Raw genomic sequence first — 25,402 nt, forward strand, 5'->3', positions numbered from 1 at the left:
GTGCCGGGGCTGAAACCAGGGGCAAGAGAGAGGCAGCCACAGCCGTGCCCAAGAGCGGGCCGCCAGAGACAGAGAAAATCAAGACAGTAAAGTCTGACCTACAAACTTTTGGCTGCCTCGTGCTGGGCTGGGTGTTTGGCAAACTTCATCTAATTTAAACCCACAGCCATCCTAGGAGGTAGGCATTTTTATCCCTATTTCACAGATGGGGAAACTGCGGCCCAAGGAGGCTACGAACACAGTGATGGATGTGGGATTCGGACCGAAACCTGTGTGTCCTTAACTTGAATGCTAAAGGGATGGGGGCATTCTCCTGTGTCTGGGGTAAGGGGAGTTGAGAACTGGAAGGAGGAAGGAGAATATATTTGTTCATGGACAAGAGTATAGACACAGCTGTAGATATATAGATAAATATATTGACGTAGATATCAATATAGACGTACACTGAATTAGTGTTTTTTGAATACTTAGAGGTTTAGACTAGTGTTCTCAGAGTGCGGTCCCTGGACCTGCAGCATCAGCATCACTGGGAACGTGTGAGAAATGCAGATTCCCAGGCCGTGCCCAGATCTGCTGAGTCAGGGGCTTTGGAGGTGGGCCCAGCAATCTGCATCTTCAGCAGCCCCCAGGCGGTTCTGATGCACGCCCGAGTTTCAGATCCCCTGCTTTAGACCACAGGCTTTGGCCTCAGATGGCTGTTATGACCCTAGACGAGTCACTTCCCCTCCCTGAGCCTCGGTCCCTCATATTCCGGGGATTATAACATCTGCCGGCTCACAGGGCTGGCGCCAGGATTCTACAGGATAATGCGCGTGAGGCCAGAAGCTCACGCACTGTCAGGCACGCGCCAGGGAGGGACAGTAGCTACGGCGTCAGCTTAGCTGTGGGCTTAGCGAGCATGGGTGAGCCTGCCCCACCAGGGGATAGCTGGGCTGAGGACACCAATGACAAGCACAATGACCTGTGAGCAGTGGGGTCAGTCAGAGGATTGGCCGAGATGGGTGGGTGCTATTTCGGGGAGAATCCCGCCCGGGATGCCCTGAGTTTCCAGAGGTCAGAGCCTTACCCTGAGTCTGGGGGCACTGGGGGGAGGGCGGAGGATGTGCCCCTGGCCCCGCCCCTCCCTGGTCCCTCCTGGCAGCCTCAGCCTCCTGCTGAGTAACTGGGATCAGTCAGCTGTCCGCCCCATCCCCAGACGGCTGCCACTCTCCATCGGGAGGAACCTAGAGGCTCACAGTCTCCCGCTCTGCAGACAGTGAGACGGAGGAACGAAGCCTCAGCCAGCCGAGCCACGGGCAGCAGAGAAGCCGGGCCTTTCCAGAGTACATTGCCCTGCTCAGCCAGGACCACAGGCCAGCTGTGCAGCCCAGGTGGGTCCCATGAGACCTCTCTGTCCCCTCAGCATCCTTGCCCAGCAGGTGGGGTGACAGACTCACAGATGCCAGAGCTGGGAGAGAGTTTAGGATTATCATCATTGTATGAAGGTGGAAACTGAGGCCACAGAGGGACAGTAACCTGCTCGGGGACCTTTGGTGAATTAGTGAGATCGTGGGCCTCATGGAGGAGTTGGCTTTGAGGACCATGTCCTTGCTCACAGGCACAACAGAACGAAGCCTCAGCTGGAGTGTCTACACTGCCTCCAGCAGAGCTACAGACCTGACCCGGGAATCAAGATGCCTGGGTTCTGGCCCCAACACTGAACTGCCTGATATCATAGGAAGATTTTGTGATCCCAGCTGTGTGACCTTAGGCAAGTTACTTGCTTTCTCTGTGCTTCCATATCTGCATCTGCGAAATGGGGACAATAATACTAGTACCTGCCCTCGGGTTGGTTGTGAGGACTAAATGACATAACGTGGAAAGCGCCCAACCCAGCAGCCTCCGAGGGGCCCTCCCTCAGTCCCCACCCTAACCCAGCTGCCACCCCACCTACCGTCACTGTTAATCTCATTCATTACCCTGCTTGATTTTCTTCCCCGTATTTATCACTATCCACAATCATCTCATTATTCATCCTGCACTGGGTGCAAACTCCCCGAGGACAAAGACGTTGTCCTGTTGGGGGCGTGTGGCCAACCCCTGGTACACAGTAGGTGCTCCATAAATACCTGATGAATAAATAATGCGTACACGTCCCTCATCAGACTGGAGCCCCTGATGGCACAAACGGAGTTGTGTTCTTCACCGGGTTCCCTGGTGTGACCAGCTCAGGGCCGGGCGCCCAGAATGCCCCTTGTCCATATATTCCAGGAGCCGCTCAGGGAGGTGGTGGCTGCAAGAGGCGGGGTTTCCCTGACACCGCCACCTCCCCACCGTGCCCGTCCCCCAGGTAGCAGAACACACCACGTGCTGCCACTGCGGGAATCAATGTCCCTCCGGAGGTCTGGCCTTTGGAGGTTTTCAATTTCCCCAGAAGCCGCGGCTTTCCACGGGGCCTTTATCCTTTCATTGATTGCCCGAGGACGGCAAGCTTTGTTTCCCTGGTAAATATCATTTGATAAGAAAATCAGAGAACACGGGGCCTGGAGTTGAAGCCAAGTCCCTAGAACTCTGGCAGCGGAATCCAAGAGCGTGCCTGACAAGAGCTCAGCACTGGCAGGGGCTTCCAAGACCACATGGAGCAAAGCCCTTGTTTTTACAAATGGGGAAACTGAGGCTGGGGTGGGGGACACAGCCAGCCAAAGACAGACACCAGCATTATTACCCCCATTTTGCAGATGTAGAAATTGAGGCACAGATGAGGGGTCAGAACCCAGGAGCCCTGACACCCAGCCCAGCGCACCTGCTAACGCATCACTCACCACTTCAACGTCTCGGGACAGGCCTGGGGAGGTCCCAGGGGCACATGTGGCCGGGTCAGAATCATGCTCTCTGCAGCAAGTGTGCATCACTGCTGAGACGCTGTCTCAGACCTCTCCACTGGGGGGTGCTCCTAGACTGTCCTCCCCTCCAGGGGAGCACTCACCCCCACTGCACTTTCCCCGTGGGTGTTTCTATGAATGTGGCTCTTGGCTTCAGCCTGGGGAAGTTGCCCACACGGCTGCTCCCACAGTGCCTAGGACCTCCCTCCCTGTGTCCCCACCGGGTCACAGAGCCTGGAGCTCAGTGGTTCACGAATGATCCACTAGGCCTGCATCCCGCACCAATCTTACAGAAGTGGAAACTGGGGCCCAGGGATGCGACCGTCTGCCGCCCCTCGGGAAGCTCTCGTCACTCCTCCAGGTCCTCATTCATTCCAATCAACGTGTCGGAGCCCCTCCAAGTGCCCGGTCCATGAGCATCCAGGGACGAGGCAAGGCCCTGGCTTCTGGGGTCAGGGTATCAGTGCTAGTAGGAGAAGGGGTTCCCGAGAACAAATCCTTGGTTGGGAAGGCCACACGGGTGACACGTTGGCACGGCCAGCCTCCTGCCCCTGGAGGGCAAGGGTGGGAATGAAGAGCGTCCACTGCCAGAACCACAGGCATTTTGGCAGGTGGTTCCCAGGACAGCCCCTCTGTGCAGTGTGCACGCACACACACGCACACACACAGAGCTCCTCATCGTGATGCCGGGGCTGGGGCCCCGCACTCACCCATGACATTGAGGAAGATGTTGCCGGATGCCAGGACCACCTTCTCTCTCGTGGCGCGGTCGTAGATGCCCACATGGCACTCGTAGGGACCGTTGTCCGAGACGCGGACCTCGGGCAGCCTGGGGGGAGGTGGAGGAGAAGGGTGAGGGCCCATCATCGGGGCTGGAAGGTGCAGCTTCCAGAAAACCAACCCCAAAGCCCCACCGGTCAGCCTTCGCTCGACAAACGCTCCTTGATCGACCACATGCCCGTGTGCTGTGCTGGGAGGAGAAGCAACATTTTTGGAACACCGACTGTATGCCAGGCCCTGTGCTTGGCGCTTCAGAAGGGGAAGCTGTGGGCTGTGTGTTCAGCCGGAGTTAAATCTGTGCTCCTTGTGGCTTCCAAGAACTGGGGCTGGTGACGGTGCCTACCCCCAGGGGACCCTGAGGATGACGTGGTTAAGAGGCACCTGGCGTGTGGGACAGGCTCAAAACTGTTACCCTGCGCATGACCTCGCCCATCCCTCAGGGCCACCCTCCACACAGGAGGAGGATCGCTATTCCCATTTCAGAAACATGGAGCCTGAGGCTCCGGAGGGGGCTGTGTTGCCCCCGCCCCTAATATGGCTAATAAGAGCCGGGATGGGAACTTGAATTCCTCTTTCCACTCTGCCTTCTGTCACTTTATGCCCAGTCCTGGGGACTTGAGGAGAAATACAGTAAAATTTCTGTCTCCAAGGAGCCCCTTCCCAGTGCACAAGGAGGCAGAGAGTTGATCAGTGCTCCAAATCATGAGGAAAAGGGTGAGCTTATCCCAGCACAGAACACGGAGCAGCTGGTTCTGCCTGAGGTGGTCAGGAGGGCTTCTCGGAGGAGGTGACCCATCAGGATGGGAGAGACCCCCTCAAACCTTCTGGACCTTTCCTCCCAAATGCCAGAGACTAAATATTTTAGACTTTGTTGCTCTTAACGGTCTCTGTCACAACTATTCAACTCTGTCCTTGTAGAGCAAAAGCAGCCACAGTATGTAAGCAAATCAGTATGGCCGTGTTCCAATAAAACCTTATTTATAATCATTGAAATTTGAATTTCACATATTTTCATGTGCCATGAAATCTTCTTCTTCTTCTTCTGTTTTTATTTCTTCCAAACCATTTAAAAATCTATGAAACATTCTTAGTTTACAGGCTGTTAAAAAACAGGCTAGATTGGCTCCACAGGCTGTAGTTTGATGATTCCTGTTCTAGATCCTTCTACAGGGTCAGACCACGCTAAAAGTGAGTGGGTTCTCTCTCCCTGTGGAAAATGCCAACAGGGCAGCTCTTTCCTCCCTCCTGCCCTGAAGGAGCCTTGACATGGGGTCAGAGAGAGCCAAGTTCCAATCCTGCCCCTGCTATTGGTGGGCGAGGTGACCTTGTGTAAGTCACGCCGTCTCACTCTGAGCCTAGCCGTCTTTTTATCTAAAATATGGCACTGATGCTTCACAGGACGGCAGGGAGAATTAAATGTGACGATGTCACTGCAAGACCTCTGTCAGCAGCAAAGTCGCATTAGATGGACGAAGGACCATCACTGTTGTTCCTTCACCCCGTGAAGCCTCGCGGGGAGTAGGAATGCCTGGCAAGTGGGATCTGGACACTTCAAGGGGAAGAGCCTTGACCTGGAGGTACAGAGGCTGGGCTGCTGCTGCCTCAGGGAGTCTGTGTGCCCTCCAGCAAGTTCCAGCCTTCTCTGGGCCTAATCATGCCGTCAAAGGAGAGCCTATTCCCGCCAAAACTTAGAGGAAGTGGGGTCTCTGTGTTTGGGTCCTGGAGGTTCTCACGCTGCAGCAGAAAACCGAGGGAAGAAGTTCATACTCACGGAACCCCTAGTAAATGCCAGGCACGGCGCCCTACCCGCCAAACTGGCCCAACAGTCCTATCCGAGAGACCCCGGTGGGGGAAAAGAGGGCTGTGGTTAGGGGCACAGGCTCTGGGTCTGAGTCCCAGCCCTGCCACCCCGAGAAGGGAGGTTCCTTTAATCCAGTTCTTCATTCCCACCCCCTCGTGGACACATTTCCACTCGATTCAGCTAAGCCTCTCTCCCATCTGTTTCTGCTGAGCAATCTAACTGCAGATTCACTCCTTTCCTCTCTCTCAGTTCAGCTGTCCCCCCATCTTTGTCTTCCAGCTCCTTTTCCCTCATGACTCACTGTCCCCCACCTCCCTCCCCCTCGCCCCCCACACACCTGGGCTCTCAGCCTCTCTTTCCCTCACTGTTGTGCTGTTGCCTCTGGAGCCAGCCCCTCTAAGGCTCCCCCTTCCCTCCCACCACCCAGCACACATTAGCATAAACAAACACCTTCATTTACATAGAATACACAGAGGTTGACATCTGGTCTACTGACTGTCACGGAAGGACTTAAGGAACAGGGAGCTTTTCATTAGGGAGACTTTGTGGGGAAGAAGCTGCCTCCCTCTCCTCCCCAGTCTCAGAAGAGAGTGGTGACAGCGGAGCCAGCAGTGAACTGTCTCCTCCGGGAACTGTTTCCTTTGTTTGTAACTCAGCTGGCCGGAAAAAATAGCCTCTCCATCGGGCACCGTTGCTGAGTGACAGAAACCCGGAGTGACATGTTTAGGGGGCACTCAGGGGTGTCAGTTATAGAGGCGACCTGCTTAAGTCACTTGTGTAGGTGACAGGTGTGCAGGTGACACTCTCCGGTGACAGCTCCATAAAGAAACAGGCTCAGGGGACGTGTGTAGCTGGCAGCTACCCAGGTGATGTAATAAGATGATAATGGTTGACACACAGGTGGAAATGTACAGGTAACCGCTACATAGGTGATATATGCAGAAGATGTGATTATGTGATAGCAACACAGGTGACATGTTTAGGCAATTGCTACACTGAGGATATGCTCAGGTGACAGTAACATAAGCAATATGTTTGGGTGACACCTGTAGGTGACACAACACAGGTGGTATAGAAGATAGCTCAGGGGACACCTGGATTGGTGCTTTATGAAGAAGGCAGCTTCCCACTTAGGACAATTTCCACAGCCTCAGATGCTCTTCTGCTGGGTTCCCCAGCTCCACAAATGGTCCTGCCCTCCACCATTGGTCCGATCACACCCCTGGGCACCATCCTTGATATCTCCCACCTCTATACTCTCCACATACAGTCAGTGACCAAGCCCTAAATATATTCTGAACTATCCCTTTCCCCCCATCTCCACTGCCACCACCTTTTCTCACCTGGAATGTGGAAGTGGGCAGTTCACTAGTTTTTCTGCCCTGCTCATCTCCCTCCTAATCCATTCTCCAGGTAGAACCCTGATCTTTTCAAATGCACATGGTTGATGGTACTTCCCTACGTAAAGCTCTTCAAAGGCTTCTCTCTGCTCTTAGGTCAAAGACCAGAATCCTTGGCCAACAAGGCCCAGGAGGGTTGGCTCCTGCCACATCTCCAGCCACATCTCAGACTCCCCTTCCTCCAGCTACGATGGCTTTCTTTCCATTCCTCCCATGTGCCAAGTTCCTTTTTTTAAAGCAATTTTTAAATTTTGGAATCATTTTAGATTTACAGAAAAGTTGCACAGAGAATAGAGAATTCCCATACACCCCTCACCCAGTTTCCCCCATTCTTAACGTCTCACATGACCATGGTTCAGTTGTCAGACGAAGAAACCGACATTGATATAGCACTATTAACCCCAGACTTTATCCAGATTTCACCAGTTTTTCCACTAATGTCCTTTTTCTGTTCCAGAATCCCACCCAGGATCCCTCATAGGTGACACTCATGGGTGCATTTAGCCAAGTTCCTTTTTTCATTCAGCACTTCTGCCTGCAATATCCTCTCTTCCTGAGAATATTGCACTTTCTTCCCCTGGTTGCGTCCTTCAAGTTACAAAGGAATGGTCACTTTCTCAGTGACAACCTGGACTAGGTGGGTGTGGTAGGTTGATCGTACTGATGGCCTGGATTAACAGCCTCCCTGTATCTGCGCCTCCTATGCCTTTACAGCTCTTGCATCCAGGGGTGGAGTCTAGTTCCCCATTCTTGGCCTTGTGATTTGATTTGCCCAACAGTATGTGGTGGAAGTGATGGTGTATAAATTCCAAGCCTCAGTCTCAAAAGCACGCTCTCTCTTTCTCCCGCCTCTGCCCTGAGAACTAGCTTCTGATGGAGGATGAGAGCACGTGGAGAGAGGCTCCAGGTGGCCCTGCCGTTCCAGCCAAGGCCACACTCAGGAGTGAGCCCAGCCAACCCCTGGACTCGTGAGCAATAAGCAACGGTTGTTGCTTTAAACCATCCAGGTTTGGGACGGCTTGTTACACAGCAATAGCTAACTGATACAGCAGGTCTCCTCATAGCTCTCCTTAGCAGTCTTTGTCTGAATTGTAATTTAAGAGCTTATGTTTGTGACTCTCAAATGTCCTCCTTCCCCACTCCATGCACACACAGTAAGCTCCACGAAGGCAGGGTCTGCAGCCATTTGGTATCAGTGTGTCCCAGGGCCCTGAGCAGTGCTCGCCATCATGGTGGGGACTCAATCAATATTTATTCAATGAATGGAGGGGAGACCTTCCCGGAGGCTGTGGCGTGAGCAGGCAGAACCTTGTCTCCCTCTGGGCTGGAAACCAGGTGCAGCCCCTGCCCACCCAAGGAAGATTCTGGTTCCCATCTGCAGATCCAACAGCTTCCAGGTCCAGCTTGGATTTGGACCAATCTGCCTCTTCTCAGCACCCCATCTGAGCTTGTGTCTTCACTGTTATCCTTCTGAAGTGGATGGAGTGGCCAAGACCCCCTTTCCCCAGACTTGAATGGCACTGATCCGCATAGCGGATAGAAGGCCTTCCGCAGATGGCGGGGCCCCGAGGGGCTCGGGTTGAGGAGACCCCCTCTCATCAGCAATGGGCTGCGGTCAATAGACTATTAATAACTGCAGAGGTTTCTGGAGAGATGAGTGTGATGCAGTATAGCGGCTGGAGTTTACCAGCACTGACAGTGGCTCTGCAGGGCGAGTAACTGTGTTTTTGCAAAGCTCGGCACAGAAACAGCAGGGACCCCCTTGGCAGTCCCTGTGGCCCCCATGGCTCAGGTGAGGCCATGCAAGGGCTAGTCACTGGGGCTTCTGCCAGGCCCGGGGCTGGGACTGTGGGCTGTCCACATTCCACACAAGCATTTAGGCCTACTGTGTGCCATGCCCTTGCAGGGGTGGGGGTGGGGGGTGGATACAGAAATGCAAAGGATTTGGTTCGTGCCTCCGTGTCTTTGCCCAGGCTGTTCCCTCTGCTTGGACCACTCTTCCTTTCTTAAGCCTCTAGCCATCTTTCAAAGCCTGACAGTTGAGTCTCACTTTCCCCATCTGTGATTCCACCCCATCGGACAGTTGCGAAGATTCCATGGGATAATTCAAGGGCTCAGCTCAGAGCTGGTGTGGTGTGCGAGTCCAATTGACTAGAACCATTAGATAAATAGTGGTCTACAGGCTCTACATTTGCCGCCTCTGCCAGACAGGCTGCCCTGGCTGCCGGCTCCCTGTGCAGATGGAGTTCCCCGCCACTTCCCCAGGACTGTGTCTGTCTGGGAGCACCTACCTGTCCATATCATGCTTGTTACCAATTTGTCTTCCCTCCCAGGGAAGCATGTGAGCTTCTTGAAGGTGAATCCGGCCACGTGGTAGGTGCTCAGGGACTGTCCACTGCGTGAATGAGGGCAGTGGAAGCAGCCTGGCCCAGGAGTTAGAGACCCCGGGCTCTGGTTGGGGCTCTGCACCCGACTAGCTGCGTGAGGTTGGACAAGGTCCTTGGGCTTCTCTGAGCTTCAGTTTCTCCACCTGACAAATGGGCATTATAACACCTGCCTGGTGGGATTACAGCCTCTGGGGGAATGCTGATATTTACACAGATTTACAGTGAGAGGCATTATGCTAAGCATTTCACCCTATCTCACCGAATCCTTGACATCACCCTATTACAATGCAGCATATAAAACACGCTCTAATATGTACTACACTGCAATCATAATGTTATTATCCCCACTGTGTAGATGAGGAAACTGAGGCTCCCAGAGAAGAGGTAACGCCTGAGGTCACAGAGTGAGGCGGTGGGTATCATGGTTCGAAACCAAGCCGGGTGGCTGCCAGAGCCCACTGATTGTCTTCCGACCCCTCCCGCCACCCCCACGCTGCTCCTCGGATCCTCTTTCACCAGCTCGGTAATCGGAGCTCTCTGGTCCCGGAATCAGTCTCCACTGCTCTCGAGCGAGGGCATTTCTGTGCTGAGCCTCGCCACCACCTCTCCAGGTAATGAGCCATCTGCTTCCTCCCTGCTGGGAGACACAGGATGGCCTTTTATTTCCTAAATTCCCTTCTCGCAGCTTCCGGTGGGCCCCTTAATTCTGATGACTGGAGTTTGCTGAGCAAGTTGCCTTCACATTCTCCACACCCCACACCATGTTGTAGCCTCTGATCGCCTTCCTTCCCTGGCTTGGTCTTTCCACGAGGAAGATCCTAGATTGACACAGAACTTAGACCTTGGACTTGGGGGCAGAGGGAGGGGCTGGGAGGAAACGGAGAAGGTTCTCTGCGTTACTCTTCCTGCACTGGGGAATCAGATGATCCAGTAAGTGACTTTTGCTGGGAACTGACGCCAAATTAATGAATATATATGCAAATACACTTAGAACAGAGCCTGTGTGCTGTGGGTGCTTGTCAGATTCTTCCCCCTACACTGTTAATTGATTAATTTTTTTCAACTAATTATTAAGTGCCTACCACATACCAGGCACTGTTTGCAATGTTGAGTCTGCAGCAGGGAAGAAGACAGAGCAATACTTCTAAACAGCAACACGATGAAGGCATCTTTTCTACGGAGTCTGCGTTTATGCCTCCTTCCTTCTTAGAACAATCGGCTGGACATTAAGTTGCCCCAGGATTAAGTTCCTCATAACAAACGTCAGCTTCAGCCTGCCACATCTTAGGGTAGAGCAACGTGTTAGGTTCCCTTGCTCCTACACCATATGTCTCCTGGGATCCTTGCCTTTTTTTAAAAAAAAATACGTTTATAGATTTATTGAGGCATAATTGACAAACAGTAAACTGTGCGTAAAGTTTACACATTTGATGGGTTTTGACATATGATGTACCATTTAAACCATTGCCACAATCAAGAGGATAAACCTATCTATCTCCCCCAAAAGCTTCCTTGAGCCCTTGTGTAATCCCCATCCCAACCCCAGGCAACAATGGATCTGCTTTCCGTCACTGTAAATCTTGTTTCCTAGAATATCATATAAATTGAATCATATAGCATGCGCCATTTTTGGTTTCATTTCTTGCACTCATCATCACTATTTTGAGATTCACTCATGCTTTGCCTGTATCAATAGTTCACTCCTTTTTATGGCCAAGCAGCATCCTATTGCATGGATATACCCCCTTGGTCCGTCCATTCACCTGTCGGGGGATGCTTGGGTTGCTCTCAGTATGGGCTGTTACAGCTAAAGCCGCTATGAACACATGGGTACAAGCCTTTGTGTGGACATGTGCTGTCATTTCTCTCGGGGAAATACAGAGGAGTGGCACGGCTGAGCGTATATTTACATTTAATCGCCCAGCTGTTTTCTACAGTGACTGCATGAGGACCCTTTGGCTTTTTACGACTTTTGTCTTTTTGCCCACCTCTCGGGGTGCCTTCCTGTAGAAGCAGCTCACCCCACGTTACCCCCACCACCCCCACCCTATCCCTACTGTCTAAAGTGCTGTTCTCCATTTGCAGGGAGCCTCAAACCCACATCACAAGTCCTGTTGGGATGGTGTGTGCATATGGATTAAAAGGCTCGGGGAGGGATGCTGGGGGCTATGGGATTTCTCTCTGAGAAGAGCGTGCACGACATCCGTGGGGATGCCTCTGACTCTCTTTTCTTCTAATCTTTTCTCAGGTGAGGAGAGGTTGAGGGCTGGGGACACACGGTCATTTCCTTCCCTCTGCTCCATCTGGAACCTCTCCACTTCAGTCTGCATTTTTGCCATGTCTCCCTGCCTGAGGCCTCCTCCAGTCCGTCCCCTCCCTACCCTGCCACCAGAGTGACCTTATCATTGTGAGGATCTGGCTTGTCCTTTCCAAATTAAAATCTTCCCGTGGCTTCCATTCACTGGAGGATCAAGCCCAAACTTAATCTGACTGCAAGACCCTCCCTGATCTGGCCAGGACCCTGAAAGGAGAGAAGGAGAGATGGACGGAGGGAGGGAGGGAGGAAGAAAAGGGACGTGTGGCCTCGTATCTCTTGCCAAAATTCAGCAATCAAATAAGAAGACTTGTCAGGACCAAAGTTTTATAATCTACCCTATTTAAAAAGCATTTTGTAATTCAAACGTCTTCATTTATACACACAGTACCCCATTCTGGGCTAACGGAGAAGATTCAGGTAACGATTGGTCCTCTGAGGCCCTGCTTTAATGAAGAGATGAGAGAGCCTTTTCATTTGTATCACCACGGTCTGCATGGAAACGAAGCTTCTAAGGGGCCAGGAAACAGTTCCTTCTTCAAGTAGGTTAAACACACTCCCTGCAATCTTATGAGCCCCGAGTTTGCCTCAGCCCTGCTCTCCTTCATCCTTGCTGGAAAGATCTCCAGTGGGAAGTGATAAAGTTTTACCGTTCGAGCATCTGCCGTGCCGCCTAGATGGGCTGCACGTCCCTGAGGCCTGGGCTTTGTTTCTCCCACCCTCAACACCTGCCCACTGATGGGTCATGCCCCCTGATGCTGGGGCCACGTTGCTCCACTCTAAGTGGATGACCCCACTCTAAGTCTCGGGTACTCACTCCTTCTCCCACCCCCATGGGTCCATCCATCCGTTTAACCTTGCCCTCCCCCACCAGACATGCTGGGTAGTCCCCTTCCACTGGCTTCACCAAACCTCAAACGCCAGAACCCAGAGCTGGGAAGGCCTTCACACACGGTATGTCCCTAGTGAGTATGGCTGGGTGGAGATTATTTCAGGATAGATTTCGCAGCTTTGCACGAGTCCTTTGAACCCTCAGGGGCTGCCACAAAGCTGGCCACACACAGACCATGGCCTCCATCCCTCTTCCTCTGTCTTGACTTAACGCTGAATCTCACTCGGGCCGCCTGGGTCCTGCCTGCACCTGCTCCCTGTCCTCCAGCTTCTGAAAGCGATGATGTAATGTCAGTCTTTCCTGGCCCCCTTGGAGGTGGGTCTCTGCTCAAGCTCACCCCAGAAAGGGGTCCCGGGCCCTAGATTTAGATCAGGCGCAAATGGTCTTACTCTGCTTGGTGTGAACTTGGCTATCGTCACTTGCAGTGGAAAGACCTGAGCCGCCCCTCGTCAATACTCTCCTGGAGAGGCTGCCCGTGAAGAGAGAAGTTTCAGCCCCACTGGGGCAGGAACAGAACAATCGGAAACCCAGAAACGATCCCCTCGCCTTCGTTTGACTAATCCTGGATTTTCTGCTCCAGCAAGCCCTTTAGGGGAGGAGACTGGGGAGACACTTCCCCTGGGCAGGTGTGGAGCCAGGGGGACTGTTTCACCCCGAGACCCTGGTGGACCAAGGAGACTCTCCCTTGAGCTGAGGGACCCTCCTATGGGCACAGGATGTATGAGGAGGAGGCTAGGACTCCTGTTTTAATATCAGATCTCCCAGTCCAGCCTGTTCATTTAACTAGTCATGGTTTATCCAGGACTTTCCTGGTTTAGGCACTGAAAGTCTCAAGTCCCAGGAACACTTTAGCTCCAGGCAAATCAGGAGAGTTGGTCACCTCACATTTAACAAGTGAGAAAACAAAAGAGAGAGGAGTGATTGCCCCAGGCTGGGCAGCAGTCAGCACAGATCAAGGATGGAGAGGCCAGGCCAGCCGTGCCAGGGGATCCAGCCCAGGCTCTGGGATGCCTGCAGGGACCGCCCCCTGCAAGGTGACTTGAGGACTGGCGATAGTGTCACAAAGCCCCTCACACAGGGTGGGGGTGGAGGGCACATAGTAGGGGTTCACTGAATGGCGACTGAAGTTGTGAGGAGCCAGAAGTCTCGATGAGTCCAGTCTCAACAGGCCAGAAATATCTGGTGCTCTTTTCACAACACAAAGCTGGAGAGTTTGGGTCTGACTTCTCCCCCGAGCCAGCAGAGAAGGCCATGTTGGAATTGCTCCATGGGGCTGGGAGCCCACAGTGGGGCCCCCCAACTTCTAGCTGCTCCCCCTGGCTGGGGAGACAGTCAAGGGTCTGGATGCGGTACGCTTCCCTGAAAATACTTGGGCAGCACCAATCAGAGGTGGACAGGTTGTCTCAAACTGGGGGGGCCAGGTGCCAGGTTGGCGGGAAGGAGAGGGAGCTCGGGGCAGGGGGCCCAGGCAGCCAGAAGAGCCCCCTGACCTCAGAGCTGAGCCCCTCGTTCGGCACACAGAGCTTTATTACTTTCTTCCTTGTGTTTTCATTCTTTCCAGAAACTGCCTGAACTCTTTTTTTCTGGGGCCTTTAAAAAGCCATTAGCCTGATTTTCATTCCCGTTTCAACCTGAAAATGGTTTCCATCATAAAACCGCTCAGTGGGTGCAAAACATCTGTGGCTTCCAATCAAATGCAGGGCTGGTGGGGAGAATGATGGAGAAGGACGGCAAAGGGAGGGAGGGAGAAGTTCCAGAACATTCCAGCAGCACCTCTTGCCCTGTCCCCTGTTTCCCTCCCTTCATCCCTGTCCCCTCCCCCCCCCCCCGCCACCTCCCCCGACCCCTCATCTCAGGCCCTGCCCCCAGCCCCAGACTGTGGATTGGCAATCCCAGCTGTGAGCATTAAGGCGTTAGTCATAATTAGGGCCCAACTGCTGCAGCTCTCTGGCCAGACCCTCAGACCGACAGTGGAGGGCGAGGCCTCGTTCTGCCCCTCCATTGCCTTTCCAAGGGAAGGGTCTCGCCTGCCACTGGCCCACCCTGAGCTGCACCCTCCTACGTTCTAGCATTTCACTCTGAGAGGGGACCCTTTGTGCCGGCCTGGAAGGTGCCAGGAGCTCATCCTAGGCCAGCTCAGCCTCCCAGGACTGTGTGACCTCAGGCAGGTCACTCGCCTCTCTGGGCCTCAACTTCTGCAGCAAGGCAGTAGGGATACCCTTGTTCTGAGGCTCAAGCCAGGTCACTGTGGAAGGCCCCTCCCTCCTGCCCAGAGAGGAGCTCCAGAGAGGGCAGCCATGATCTCCCGGTGAGCGAACTGGGACTGACCTGTTTCCAATGTGGGAAACACTTCTTGGAAATCAGATTTTATCTTCCAATGATGAATTCCCAAAGGAAAACCACAGCCTAGCCTGGGATCCCTACATCACCCAGGAAGCTAGTAACTAGGACCCTGGGTGATGACAGAATTGGGGTCACTGGCCCATGCCGCTCTGGCCGCCTTGATGCCTGGTCGGTGGACGATAGGTCACTGTGCCATCCTTCTTGGCCCTTCCTACTCTGTTCAGCTGCTACCCTGAGCCTCAGGCCCAAATCCCACTCCCACCTCCATCTCTCTCTGTTGACCCCATTCCCCAGACTCTCCGGCCCACTGCTTCCCCCTCCCCTGTCCCTCTATCCTGACTCCCCCTCCCCCTCCCCTTTCTCTCCAGGCCTCTCTTCTCTTTCTCTTGCCGCTGCCATGGAAACTACCTTCTCCTCCACATCCTGATTGATCCATTTAGCCCCTCAGATCAGCTCATTCAACTCAGGGTCTGGGTTGGGAGACGGCAAGGGCGGGGGGGCCAGGGGTTCAGGATCTTCCTTCCACCTTGTCTCCACCCCACGCCATCCCAGACCCAGCAGGCACAGGGGCATGTGCCCCGTGGAAAAAGACACTGGGTGGTAGGGAACTAGAAACCAGGCAGCGGGCCAAAGGGAACTCAGACCGAGCAAGCTGGCAGCGAGCCAACTAGAAGCAAGGCAGAGAGGCTGAAGGCACCTGGCTGTGCCTGCTGCCTGCTTTCTATCCCGGTGGGCGCTTTGCTTTTTAACAGGAATCTCTGCCTCTCTGTCTTGGTCTCTCGACTTGGCGGTGGGTGAGTGCTGGCATCATGAAGACCTTCAGCAGGGGAAGGAAGACATGGCAGGTGGCTGGCCCAGGTCCCTGCACTTCCCTGATCTTCTTCAGTGAACACAGCCACGCCCCTACTGTGTGCAAGGCAAAAGATTCTAGGGGACAATGCGTGCCTTGTTCATCTCTGTGCATCAATGGTTCATTGAGCACCTACTGTGTGCAAGACCCCGTGGGAGGCATTTAGAACACTGATCTCTTTCAACCCTTACATAAGCTCTCTGAAATAAGAATAATAATAGTAATAATAATAATAGAGCTTCCTGTGTGTCAGTACTCCCAGCTCTAACATGCTACAGTTGAGTGATCTGGGGCAACTTAATATCTGTGCCTCAGTTTCCCCATCTGCAAAGATCAACCTTCAACACAACCTCATGAGGTAGGTCTTGGTATTATCATCCCAGTGTCACAGATGAGGAAACTGAGGCACAGGAATGTTGTTTAGAACTTGTTGACCAACACGCAGCCAGAAGATGTCAGGGCTGGGGCGTGGACCCTGGCAGTCGGGCTCCCGAGCGGATGCTCTGAACCCCCATGCTCGTTGCCTTTGAAGGTGGGAGTGACCCGGGCTTCTGCAAGGTCACCCCTTCACCCCCCACTCCCCACGCCCCGACCCCGCTCAGCGGCAGGATGGAAACAAACTCCTGCAGACTGGAGAGAGTCGTACGGGGGAGCAGAAGGAGCGAGCACTCCGAGGTCAGCGAGGTGGCAGATTGCGGCTCTAGAGCAATGATTTCAGCTCTGGGCCTCCCGCCAGCGGAGGCAGGCTGGGGCCCTGGGAGCATGGCCTGGCTGTCCCTTCTGGTGACCAAGAGCAGACCCCTTCGTCTGCAGGGACCAAATTTTTCCTGGAAGCAAACTTGAGCAAGAATCCATCACACAGGTCCCTGTAATAGAGGACCAGAGCGGCCCAGAGGCCAATCTCTTCCACCACAGTTTGACAAAAGCTCAGAAAAGAGGCTGCAAGAGATAGTTCTTGACGCTTAGAAAGGCAGGCAGCACGCCAAAGCAGTGCAACTTGGAGAAGCCTTGTCTGCCGAGGCCGGAGCCTGCCTGGCCCTCGGGCGTGGCTGTCGATCAGCCTGGCTTCCTGGAGGGAGACAGTCAGGGGAAATATCCTCAAAGTCCGAGATGGACGCGCAGCCAGCTGACACTCTATCATCGAGTACCTACAACCACCCAGGGAGATCAAAGTGACGAACCTCTTAGCAGATTAGGAAACTGAGGCCCAGAGAGGCCAAGCAATTTGTCCAAGGTCACGCAGCTAACGCCTGCAAGAGCTGGGGCAGGCACTCAGCTCTCTCTGGCTCCAGGAGGCCATCAAGAGGACAAAACATCTGACTGTGGCCTAGAGTCCCCCTCTCCTTTAGGATGGCTGGGGGGCCGCTTCAGAGCAGGACAGTCACCCCAGTGGAGTAAAACAAACCTTAATTGTCCTTGCAAAGCTGCAGCCCGGCCTGGGGCCCCACGGGAGGCCTTTCCCAACCAGGTCAGCTGATGGGTGACCCGGGGCCGAACCGATCCCCGCTGTTTCATCAAAGCTGAGCTAAAAACAGCCTTGCTTTGACAATGGAAAATTGAATCTCCCCGTTCCCTCTTAAGGCTCTTAAACAGGTCAGCCCACCAAAAACCCAATCCTTCAATCTGGGTTCTTTTAAAAAGTAGGGCAGGCCAATTATGTTTTAGTGTCCTGAGCTACGTGAGAGCACGGAAGGTTAGGCCGGGGCGCCGAGGCCGCCGGCAGATGGGAGACAGAGGAGTGGGCCAGCCTCTCCCATCAGCCTCTTTGTCAAAACAAAATTAAAACGCCTGGACTCCCACTGGCACGAGATCCCATCCACGGTAATAGGTATTTATCTTTGTGTGTTCAGTGTGGGCTCGATGCCACGGGGACATGGACACGGGATAGTGTCTTGTTCCCTCTCTGTCTCTCACACCTAGTGCAGTGCCTCAGATGTAGAAAACACTCGAGAAATATCTGTTTGCTCATTCATTCATTCATTCAGTATACGTTTACTGAGTCCCTGCTGTGTGCCAAGGCCTGTCCTGAGTGCTGGGGATACAGCTGTGAACAATAGAGGCAAAACCTCCGTCCTCATGGAGCTGATGTTCCAGTTGAGAGAGACAGATCATCAAAACACAGCTTTAAACAAATAGCGTGTTGGAGGTTATGTGGGTATTTACAAAAATAAAGACAGGATGGGGATGGAGAGTGCTGGGAGCAGGGGTGGGGTTTAAATTTTAGATGCTAAGCTGCAGGGTGTCAGGGAAGGGGATGTACGAGTGAAGAGCAAAGGCGGGCAGTGAGTGGGCCACATGGACATCTGGGGGAAGAAGGGATGAAACTGACCATCACTGAACTGACATTAAGTGCCACAAACCGCTAGGCATGTTGGCCTCCGTCATCTCCTTGTGAATTCCTTGGAACAGCTTTATGAGATGAACAGCAGTGTGTAAATTACCAATGAAGTAACAGAATCTCAGACAAAGTCAAAGACAAGGTCTCCTCTTCGCTGGCTCACGGTCTGTGTAAGGAAGTTAAACAATTCCACGGCCATTCTCTTCTCATAGTAATAGAGCCCCTGAGAGCTGGACACGTGGCTGCCTGAAATAATGACTACATTTCCCAGCCACTCTTGCAGCAGGGGTGGCCATGTGACTACATTCTGGCCAATGGGATGTAACTAGAGGCGTTATGTACAACTTCCTGAAGGGTCCTTAAGGAAGAGGTTGTGTCCTTCTCCTTCCTCTTCCCACTTCCTCCTGGATGGAATGTAGTCCTAAGGGCTGGAGCTGGAGCAGCCTTCTTAGACATTGAGGTGACCCTGAGAATGTTGCCAGCACAGTGGAGCATCAGGAGTGAAGGAGCCTGAGTCCCTGACACCATGGAACACCCTACATGCTCTGGACAGGTTACAGGGGACTCTCAGGAGAAAGAAGGGTAAACTTTTATCTAGTTTGACACATTTATTTTGTGTTTTTCTTGCATGTAACCCAAACTAATTCTAACTGATACAGTTTCAGACAACAGAGTGGTGTGGACTATAGGGAATGGAGAGGCCATTCCCTGGCTAAATCCAGCCACTACTTTTGGCAGTCGACTGCTATAATTCTGGAATAATCAGTTAAAAGGCCACATCTTCAGCTTTTTAAAGAAAAGCCCAAAATAAAGATGTGTAAGTGAAATCTCCTAATTTTCAAAAGTTTGTCATTGATTTAATTTTAAACTTTTTTCTTTAATCAAAAAAATTCAATGTTGGTCAGACAGAACTTGTTCACTGCTGCCTTTGGCCTGTGAGTCCTGGTTTGTGAGTGAGGGCCCACGAGAGGAAGGACTTACAAGAGAAACTGAATGACCAAGGGAGAGGCAGAGCTGGGACCATCAGGGGGCATCCACCTGCTGGGTGAGGCCCCACTCCGAGCCCCACTGGGTTTGAGCTCCCGGGTTGAGCATCTTGGATTCTCACCAAGGCCACAACAGAAACAGTCTTGTTTAACCAAACACACACACACACACACACACACACACACAGACTACACCCCTTATCAGTGGAGACAAGGCCCGCAGAAGTGAGCAGTGGCTTGGCAGGCTGGTGAATTTTAATGGATGTGTTGCTTTCAACCGAAGCCTCCACCATCTGCTCCTTCTGCTAATTGCCAGAGTAAGGAGGAGAGGTTCTCGGCCGTGGTGCTGGGAAGGTGAGAATGAGCAAGGGAGCGACTGACCACCCCCCTGTGAGTTTGGAGGGGAGGGTCAGGGGGTCCCCTCATGTCCACGCAATGTCATTTAACAGTCACACTGGCCCAGGAGAGTGCCAACAGCTGGGTGCAGTCTGGCCCACCACCCTGGTTCGGGAAGAGCCACCTAGAGTCAACGTGCCCACCTCCAGCTCTGAGGAAGGTCTTTCCTCTCACAGGTTCACTTTCCCCGTGGATTCTCCAGACCCACTCCGAGTGCCTGCACGAATACTCTGGATGCCAAGGATGGCGATCCTAAGAGCACGGATTTGAGCCTGGCTTTGAATCCTGACTCCTCCACTGACCAGCTGTGTGACCTCAAGCAAGTTACTCTACCACTCTGTGCCTCCATTTCCCCACCTTAAACTTGGGATAGTAATAGTATCTTTTCTATGGGCTGTTGAGAGGATTAAGTGAGATAATATACGGACTGCACTTTGGACAGTCCCTGCCCCACAGTCGCCTTTTCATTTTGATCGCCATCACTAGTGTTGGTGTCTGCACTGTCTTCCAATCACTCGGTTCTCCTCTGCTGTTCTCTGAGAGGCCTGGGTAGGGATTCGGATTCATGCCCAGCGACTGAGTGGGGCAAGGAAAAGGAGCAGGAGGTCCCAGGAACGTGGAGCCATCGGGGTGCACGCAGAGAGAATGTGGGGGGGCCTGCTCTTGCAACACTCAGACCCAACACTGAGAACTCACTTTTTCAAATGAGTTGTGGATGTTCGAGGCTTTGTCTTGGCTCTGAGGTCTCTTGGATGTGGTGGTCCTGATTCTCAGAGCTAAAGAGTGGCTCCTATGTGGAGGGGTGTGGATTAGTGGCCAAGAGCACAGGTGGTGGCATTTGATGGAGTGGGGTCAAATCTCAGCTCTGCCACTTGGAAGCACTGTGACCTTGAGCCGGTAGCTGAACTTCTCTGTGCTTGTGTCTCTTAATCTGTAAAATCAAGTAATACAATGCCCGCCTCCCAGGACTACGGTGAGGAGTGAGATAACAGTACGGAAAGGATGGAATGTTCTTTCCCTGCTCATAGACCCTGGAGTAGAGGAGGGAATGCCACTCCTGGAAAACATTGGCATGAACAACACTAGCCACCATTTATTGAGAATGCCCTCGTTCTGAGCACTCCATCCACTCCATCTCTAATCCTCACTGAACCCCAGAGGGACAAGCACCAGACACACAGGGAACCTGGGGCTCAGTGCAGTTATATGACCCACCTGAGGTCACACACAGAGGGAGCGGTAGAGACAGTTGTTCAACTGTTCTGCAAAATGGAACCAAGGGTGGGCTCTGTCCTTTAAGGTTAACTCCAAGGCCAGTCTGTCCACCTGTGTCCCCAGCACCTAGAACACTGCTAGGTGCATATTGGTGTTCCCTGTCTACTTGTGGAATAACAATAGATAACACACAGCATGGTGTGTGCCAGGCACTGTTCCAAACACGTTACACCCATTAGCTCACTGAATCCCCGAACAACCCTCTGCTTGTTATTCTGTGCTGTTACTATATTATGTGCTGTTATTAACATCCCTGTTTTACAGCTGAGGAAACTGAGGCACAGAAAGGTTTAGTAATGTGCCCAAGGTCACGCTGAAAGACTGGCTATTCCATCGTCAGTGCAAGAGGCAAGATCAAGTCAAGGTTGTGTCTGGGAGGAACTGGCATCCTGGGGAGGCACTGAGGCCGGGACTTAGGGACAGGGGTTCAATTAGAGATCTGTTCATAGAATTGAGGGGCAGGGGCTTGCACACGAGACAGTGGGAGAGTTGCCCACACTAGTGTTCAAGGTCAGAGAGGAGGGCTGATAAAAATGACAGCCCTTGTGGAGCCCTGAGCAGGAGTAGGACACTCTCAGTCTCTGAGCAGTGGGAAGGAAGGGGCTGGGTAGCTGTGGTTTCTGGAAGGACTGGGGGTCCATCCCCATCAATGGCAGGAGGGACCCCATTCCCCAATGTTCAGCTTTGGAACTCACTCTCTGTGGCCTTGGCAGTGGCCACACCCATATTGGGAAGGAGGGGACAGATGACAGCTCTCCTCTGACATGGCCCAAGGTCTCCAGGGCATCCTGCCCCCACTGCTCTGCGTCATTGCCTGGCAGAGCCTAGGCCTGGTGGCTGGCATAGGCCAAGGACCCCAACTGGGCTCTGTCATGCCTCAGTCTTGGGCTGGCTCTGGGTCTTGGTTTCCCATCATGGACTCTGCTTTCCAGAAAGTGAGCCTAGAGGCAAGCAGGAATCCCTGCACTGGAGCATGGGAGGGCTTTGCGTTTCCAACCTCACAAACACTGAATGACTCTTCTGTGCCAGGCTCTATGCTGGGGGCTTCTATAGAGGATGTCATTAAATCTTCAGTGCATCCATCCATCTGTCTATTCATCCATCCATCCACCCATCCATCCCTCCATCCATCCATCCAACCATCCATCCAACCACTCATTTATCCATCCATTCATCTATCTATCCACTCATCCATCCATCTAACAATTCTACATTGAGTATCTACCATGTGCCACTCAATGGCACATGGAGTAATTACTACAGAAACAACAGTGAATAAGACAGACGTGAACCCTCCCCTCATGGAGCTTACTTTCTAGTGCTCCAGATGGAGAGGAACTAACCACCTAAATACATGTTTAATTAACCATGTGATGAGTTCCGTGGGACATCCTAGAGTCGAAGTGGGAGGACCTGACCAAGCTGCACTAGAAAGTCAGGAAAAGCTTTCCTAGGAAGGGACATGAAAACAGAGGTCAGAGGAGGAGCAGGCCTTGGCAGTTGAGGCGGTGGGGGAGCACAGGTGGGGAGGGTTCCAGGCAGAGGGAACCAGCTGTGCAAAACTCCTGGGAGAAGAGAGGGGCGATGGTCACTGAAGAAGTGAAGGCAGGTCCCGGGAGAGAGGGGTAGTGGTACAAGATGCCAAGGGTGAGCGGGCAGGGCTGGCCATGCAGGCCTCCTGGGTCAGGTTGAAGGTTTTGGTTTTCCTCCCAAGAACGGTGGCAGTAACTGGAAAAACCGGAGGAGAGTGAGGATGGAGGCGTGACATGGTTAGTCTGCACTGTCACCCTGCTGAATAAAGACCAGGATGAGGAAGGACAAGAGTGGGCAGAGGCCAGCCCCTTAGGAAGCCACTGCAATGGCGTTAGATGGAAACACTGGCGGCTGGATCTAGCAGAGGAAATAGAGAGGAATGAACTGTCTTGGAACCAATTCAGGAGGCACTGGAGATGGGACACAGTGACTGATTGGACATGGGGAGTGGGGGAGAGAGAGGTGCCCAGAAAATTCCCGAGTTTCTGGCTTGGGCGGCTGGCAGATAGCGGGGTCCTTCACCAAGACGAGCAGCAAGGAGCCCCTGAGAGGGGACGGCGTGAGTTCACGTTGCCTGAGAGACCTCCAAAGGGAAATGTTGAACAAGGGCCTGGGCGTGCGGGTCTGGAGAGATTCCGGGCTGAGGACAAAGGGCCCTGGCTGCAGGCACCACCACTCCCATGTGCCACACGAGGAGCTGGCCTCAGAGCGGTGCCATCGTGTGTCCAGGTGCCGGGCCTACCCGAGTTAATCTCTGGGAAGAATAACATTGTCAAACCCTGGATTCACGTGCAGCCAGGCTTCCTGGCAGGAGCTAGAGTTCCCCTCTTTCCTTGGCTCCAGATGGTTCCATGTGGGCCAGCTCGTGTCTGCTTACAGACAGCTCTCAGCTGACAGCGGTTTCATCTCCTTGGGGCCGGGTGGGAATAGCCCGGGAGATTGTGGGTGGACCAGGCAAATGCTCCCCGTTGCTGAGATTCCTCTCACAAGGCGCTCCCACGCTCCCTCCCTTCTCTCCAGCCACAGATCTCTGGATGCACTGCCTGACTTTTGCCCCTGCTGTGCCCTCCACCCGGAATGCCTTCCTCTTGTTCCTTTGTCCATCTCCCACTCCCCCACCAATCACGGTCTCTGATAAGCCGCCTAAGCCCCTTACCCTCCCGCACCTCCATCAGCCAGGCCAGGTAGACGCCTGTGGACTCCTGGGGCCCCCGGAGCCACGGTCTGCTTGCCCAGATCTTCCCCTTCACCGCCCCCTCCCTGAACAGGCTGCGAGTGCCTCGCACAGCTCAAGAAATGCGTCTCATGCAGCCAGAATTCCTAGCTGCTCTCCCGGGGCCTGATGTATCATTGGCATCAGTGCAAGTTTGCTGAGAGGTGAGATGGTACAGTGGCCTCAGACCACCCTGGCTGAGTCCCAGCTCTGCTACAAGTCATTCTCTGTGTGGCCTCAAGCAAGTCACTCCCCTTCTCTGATCTCTTGTGGGGCTCATGAAGGATGGTCCTTGGGGCCGGCCCAGGTAGCACAGTGGTTAAGTTCGCGCACTCTGCTTCGGTGGCCCAGGGTTCGCCAGTTCGGATCCTGGGTGCGGACCTACACACCACTCATCAAGCCATGCTGGGGCAGCATCCCACACAGAGCAACTAGAAGGATGTACAACTATTATATACAACTATCTACTGGGGCTTTGGGGAGAAAAAAGGAGGAAGATTGGCAACAGATGTTAGCTCAGGGCCAATCTTCCTCAAAAAAAAAATATATGATGAAAAAAAAAGGATGGCTCTTGGAGGCGTATTATGAGGATTAAACAAATTCATGTGTACGGAGGCCACCGCAGAGGGCTCAGCCCACAGTACCAGCGATACACACTCTATAAATCTTAGTACCGTAATTATTATTAATTAGGCTCGAATCATCTTTACACATAAAGGATGACCTCCACCCGCCTCCAGGGAGCGAGTCAAATCTCTAATGTTGGAATCGTGGCGGGAGAGAGCGGCCAGGCTGGGCTGGAGGAGAAGGGCTGAAACAGACTAGACATTTTCTTTGTTAAAAAAAAAAAATGTTGGGCTACATTCACGAGGAAGGCAGGTGCATGAGAATAGGTTTATCAAGGTGGTTTTCAGCTCCACTGTAATTTAAAATAAATAAGTCAATTTAATGTTTGGAGAGTGAGTTATGCCTTATTAGGGACACGGTGAGCTGAGGAAACTTGGCCAATGCGAAATCTGAGAAATTGGCCCCGGCCGTGAGAGTAATTACGGCAATGCTTCAGCGTGCAGTCTCGCCCAACGATATTTTCATTCTGTCTAATTTATTAGTTTATTAGCTTTATGGTGAATATAGAACCAAAGACCACAACATGGGCCTAATTTGATCACAGCCAAATTTTCACGTCTTCCCGAGATGGCCGTAATAAGCGAAGAGACCCCTGCTTCAAAGCTGTTTCCAGGTTTTCCAGAAAGATTCAGGGCAGAGTTCCAGGACTCTGGGTTCTGGGGCTGCGAATTAAAAAGGCAATAGAAGACGGTGGTCCGGAGTGCAGACTGTCTGGTTTTAAATCCCAGCTCCTTCACTTTCTAGTCTGCGGCCTCAAGGACTTAGTGTCTCCAGGTCTCGGTTTTCTCGCCTGTAAAATGGGGGCAATAATAATTCCTACCCATATGGAAATTGAGAGCCCTGTGTGACAGGGCCTGAGTGGAATTGTTCCCCCCGGTCTCCCTAGCGCCCAGCACTGTGCCTGGCTCGTCAGAGGCGTTCAGTAACTGTTGTTGAAGGAAGGTGGCGAAGGCCAACATCCATGTCACATCCATTACGCTTAGCACATAATCATCACTGAGCCCCTGTCTCCTGTACATCGTGCAGTTCTAAGAGCTTTCCTAACTCCTTTAAGCCTCAAGCCACTCTACAAAGTAGGTACTATTATCATCACCCCCATGTTACAGATAGGGAAACTGAGGCACAGAGAGGTACTGACTTGCCTAGGGTCCCACGACCAGTAGGTGGCAAAGCTGGGATTCAGATGCCAGGAGCCTAGCTCCAGGGTGACTCTATCATGTCCCCTCCTGAATTCAGCGTTCTTTATGTTTTAGCTTTATTATTCATAATGAAGGTCCAGTCCCATGACACTGTGAGGATGTTGAATCCGAACCCTTTTCTTTGCAGCCCGAGCCCACTGGGGTCTGGCCGCTCCTTCCCTCGCCGGCTGCGATTCTTCGCTCCTTCCTCCCCCTCTCTTGCCTCCC

The 25,402-nt window shown here is 52.9% G+C and overlaps 1 protein-coding gene across 1 annotated transcript in view; it reads right to left on the bottom strand.

Annotated features, from left to right (window-relative positions):
• Window positions 1-25,402, bottom strand: part of IGSF21 (immunoglobin superfamily member 21) — a 245,715-nt gene that overhangs the window by 37,656 nt on the left and 182,657 nt on the right. Inside the window, exon 4 of the mRNA XM_087445817.1 lies at window positions 3,572-3,690. Coding sequence (XP_087301943.1) covers window positions 3,572-3,690 — 119 coding nt within the window. The remainder of the gene's footprint in view (window positions 1-3,571; window positions 3,691-25,402) is intronic.

This window comes from Ceratotherium simum, chromosome 22, assembly GCF_057802395.1.
Source record: "Ceratotherium simum simum isolate JZ-2026a chromosome 22, ASM5780239v1, whole genome shotgun sequence".
Taxonomy (NCBI): domain Eukaryota; kingdom Metazoa; phylum Chordata; class Mammalia; order Perissodactyla; family Rhinocerotidae; genus Ceratotherium; species Ceratotherium simum.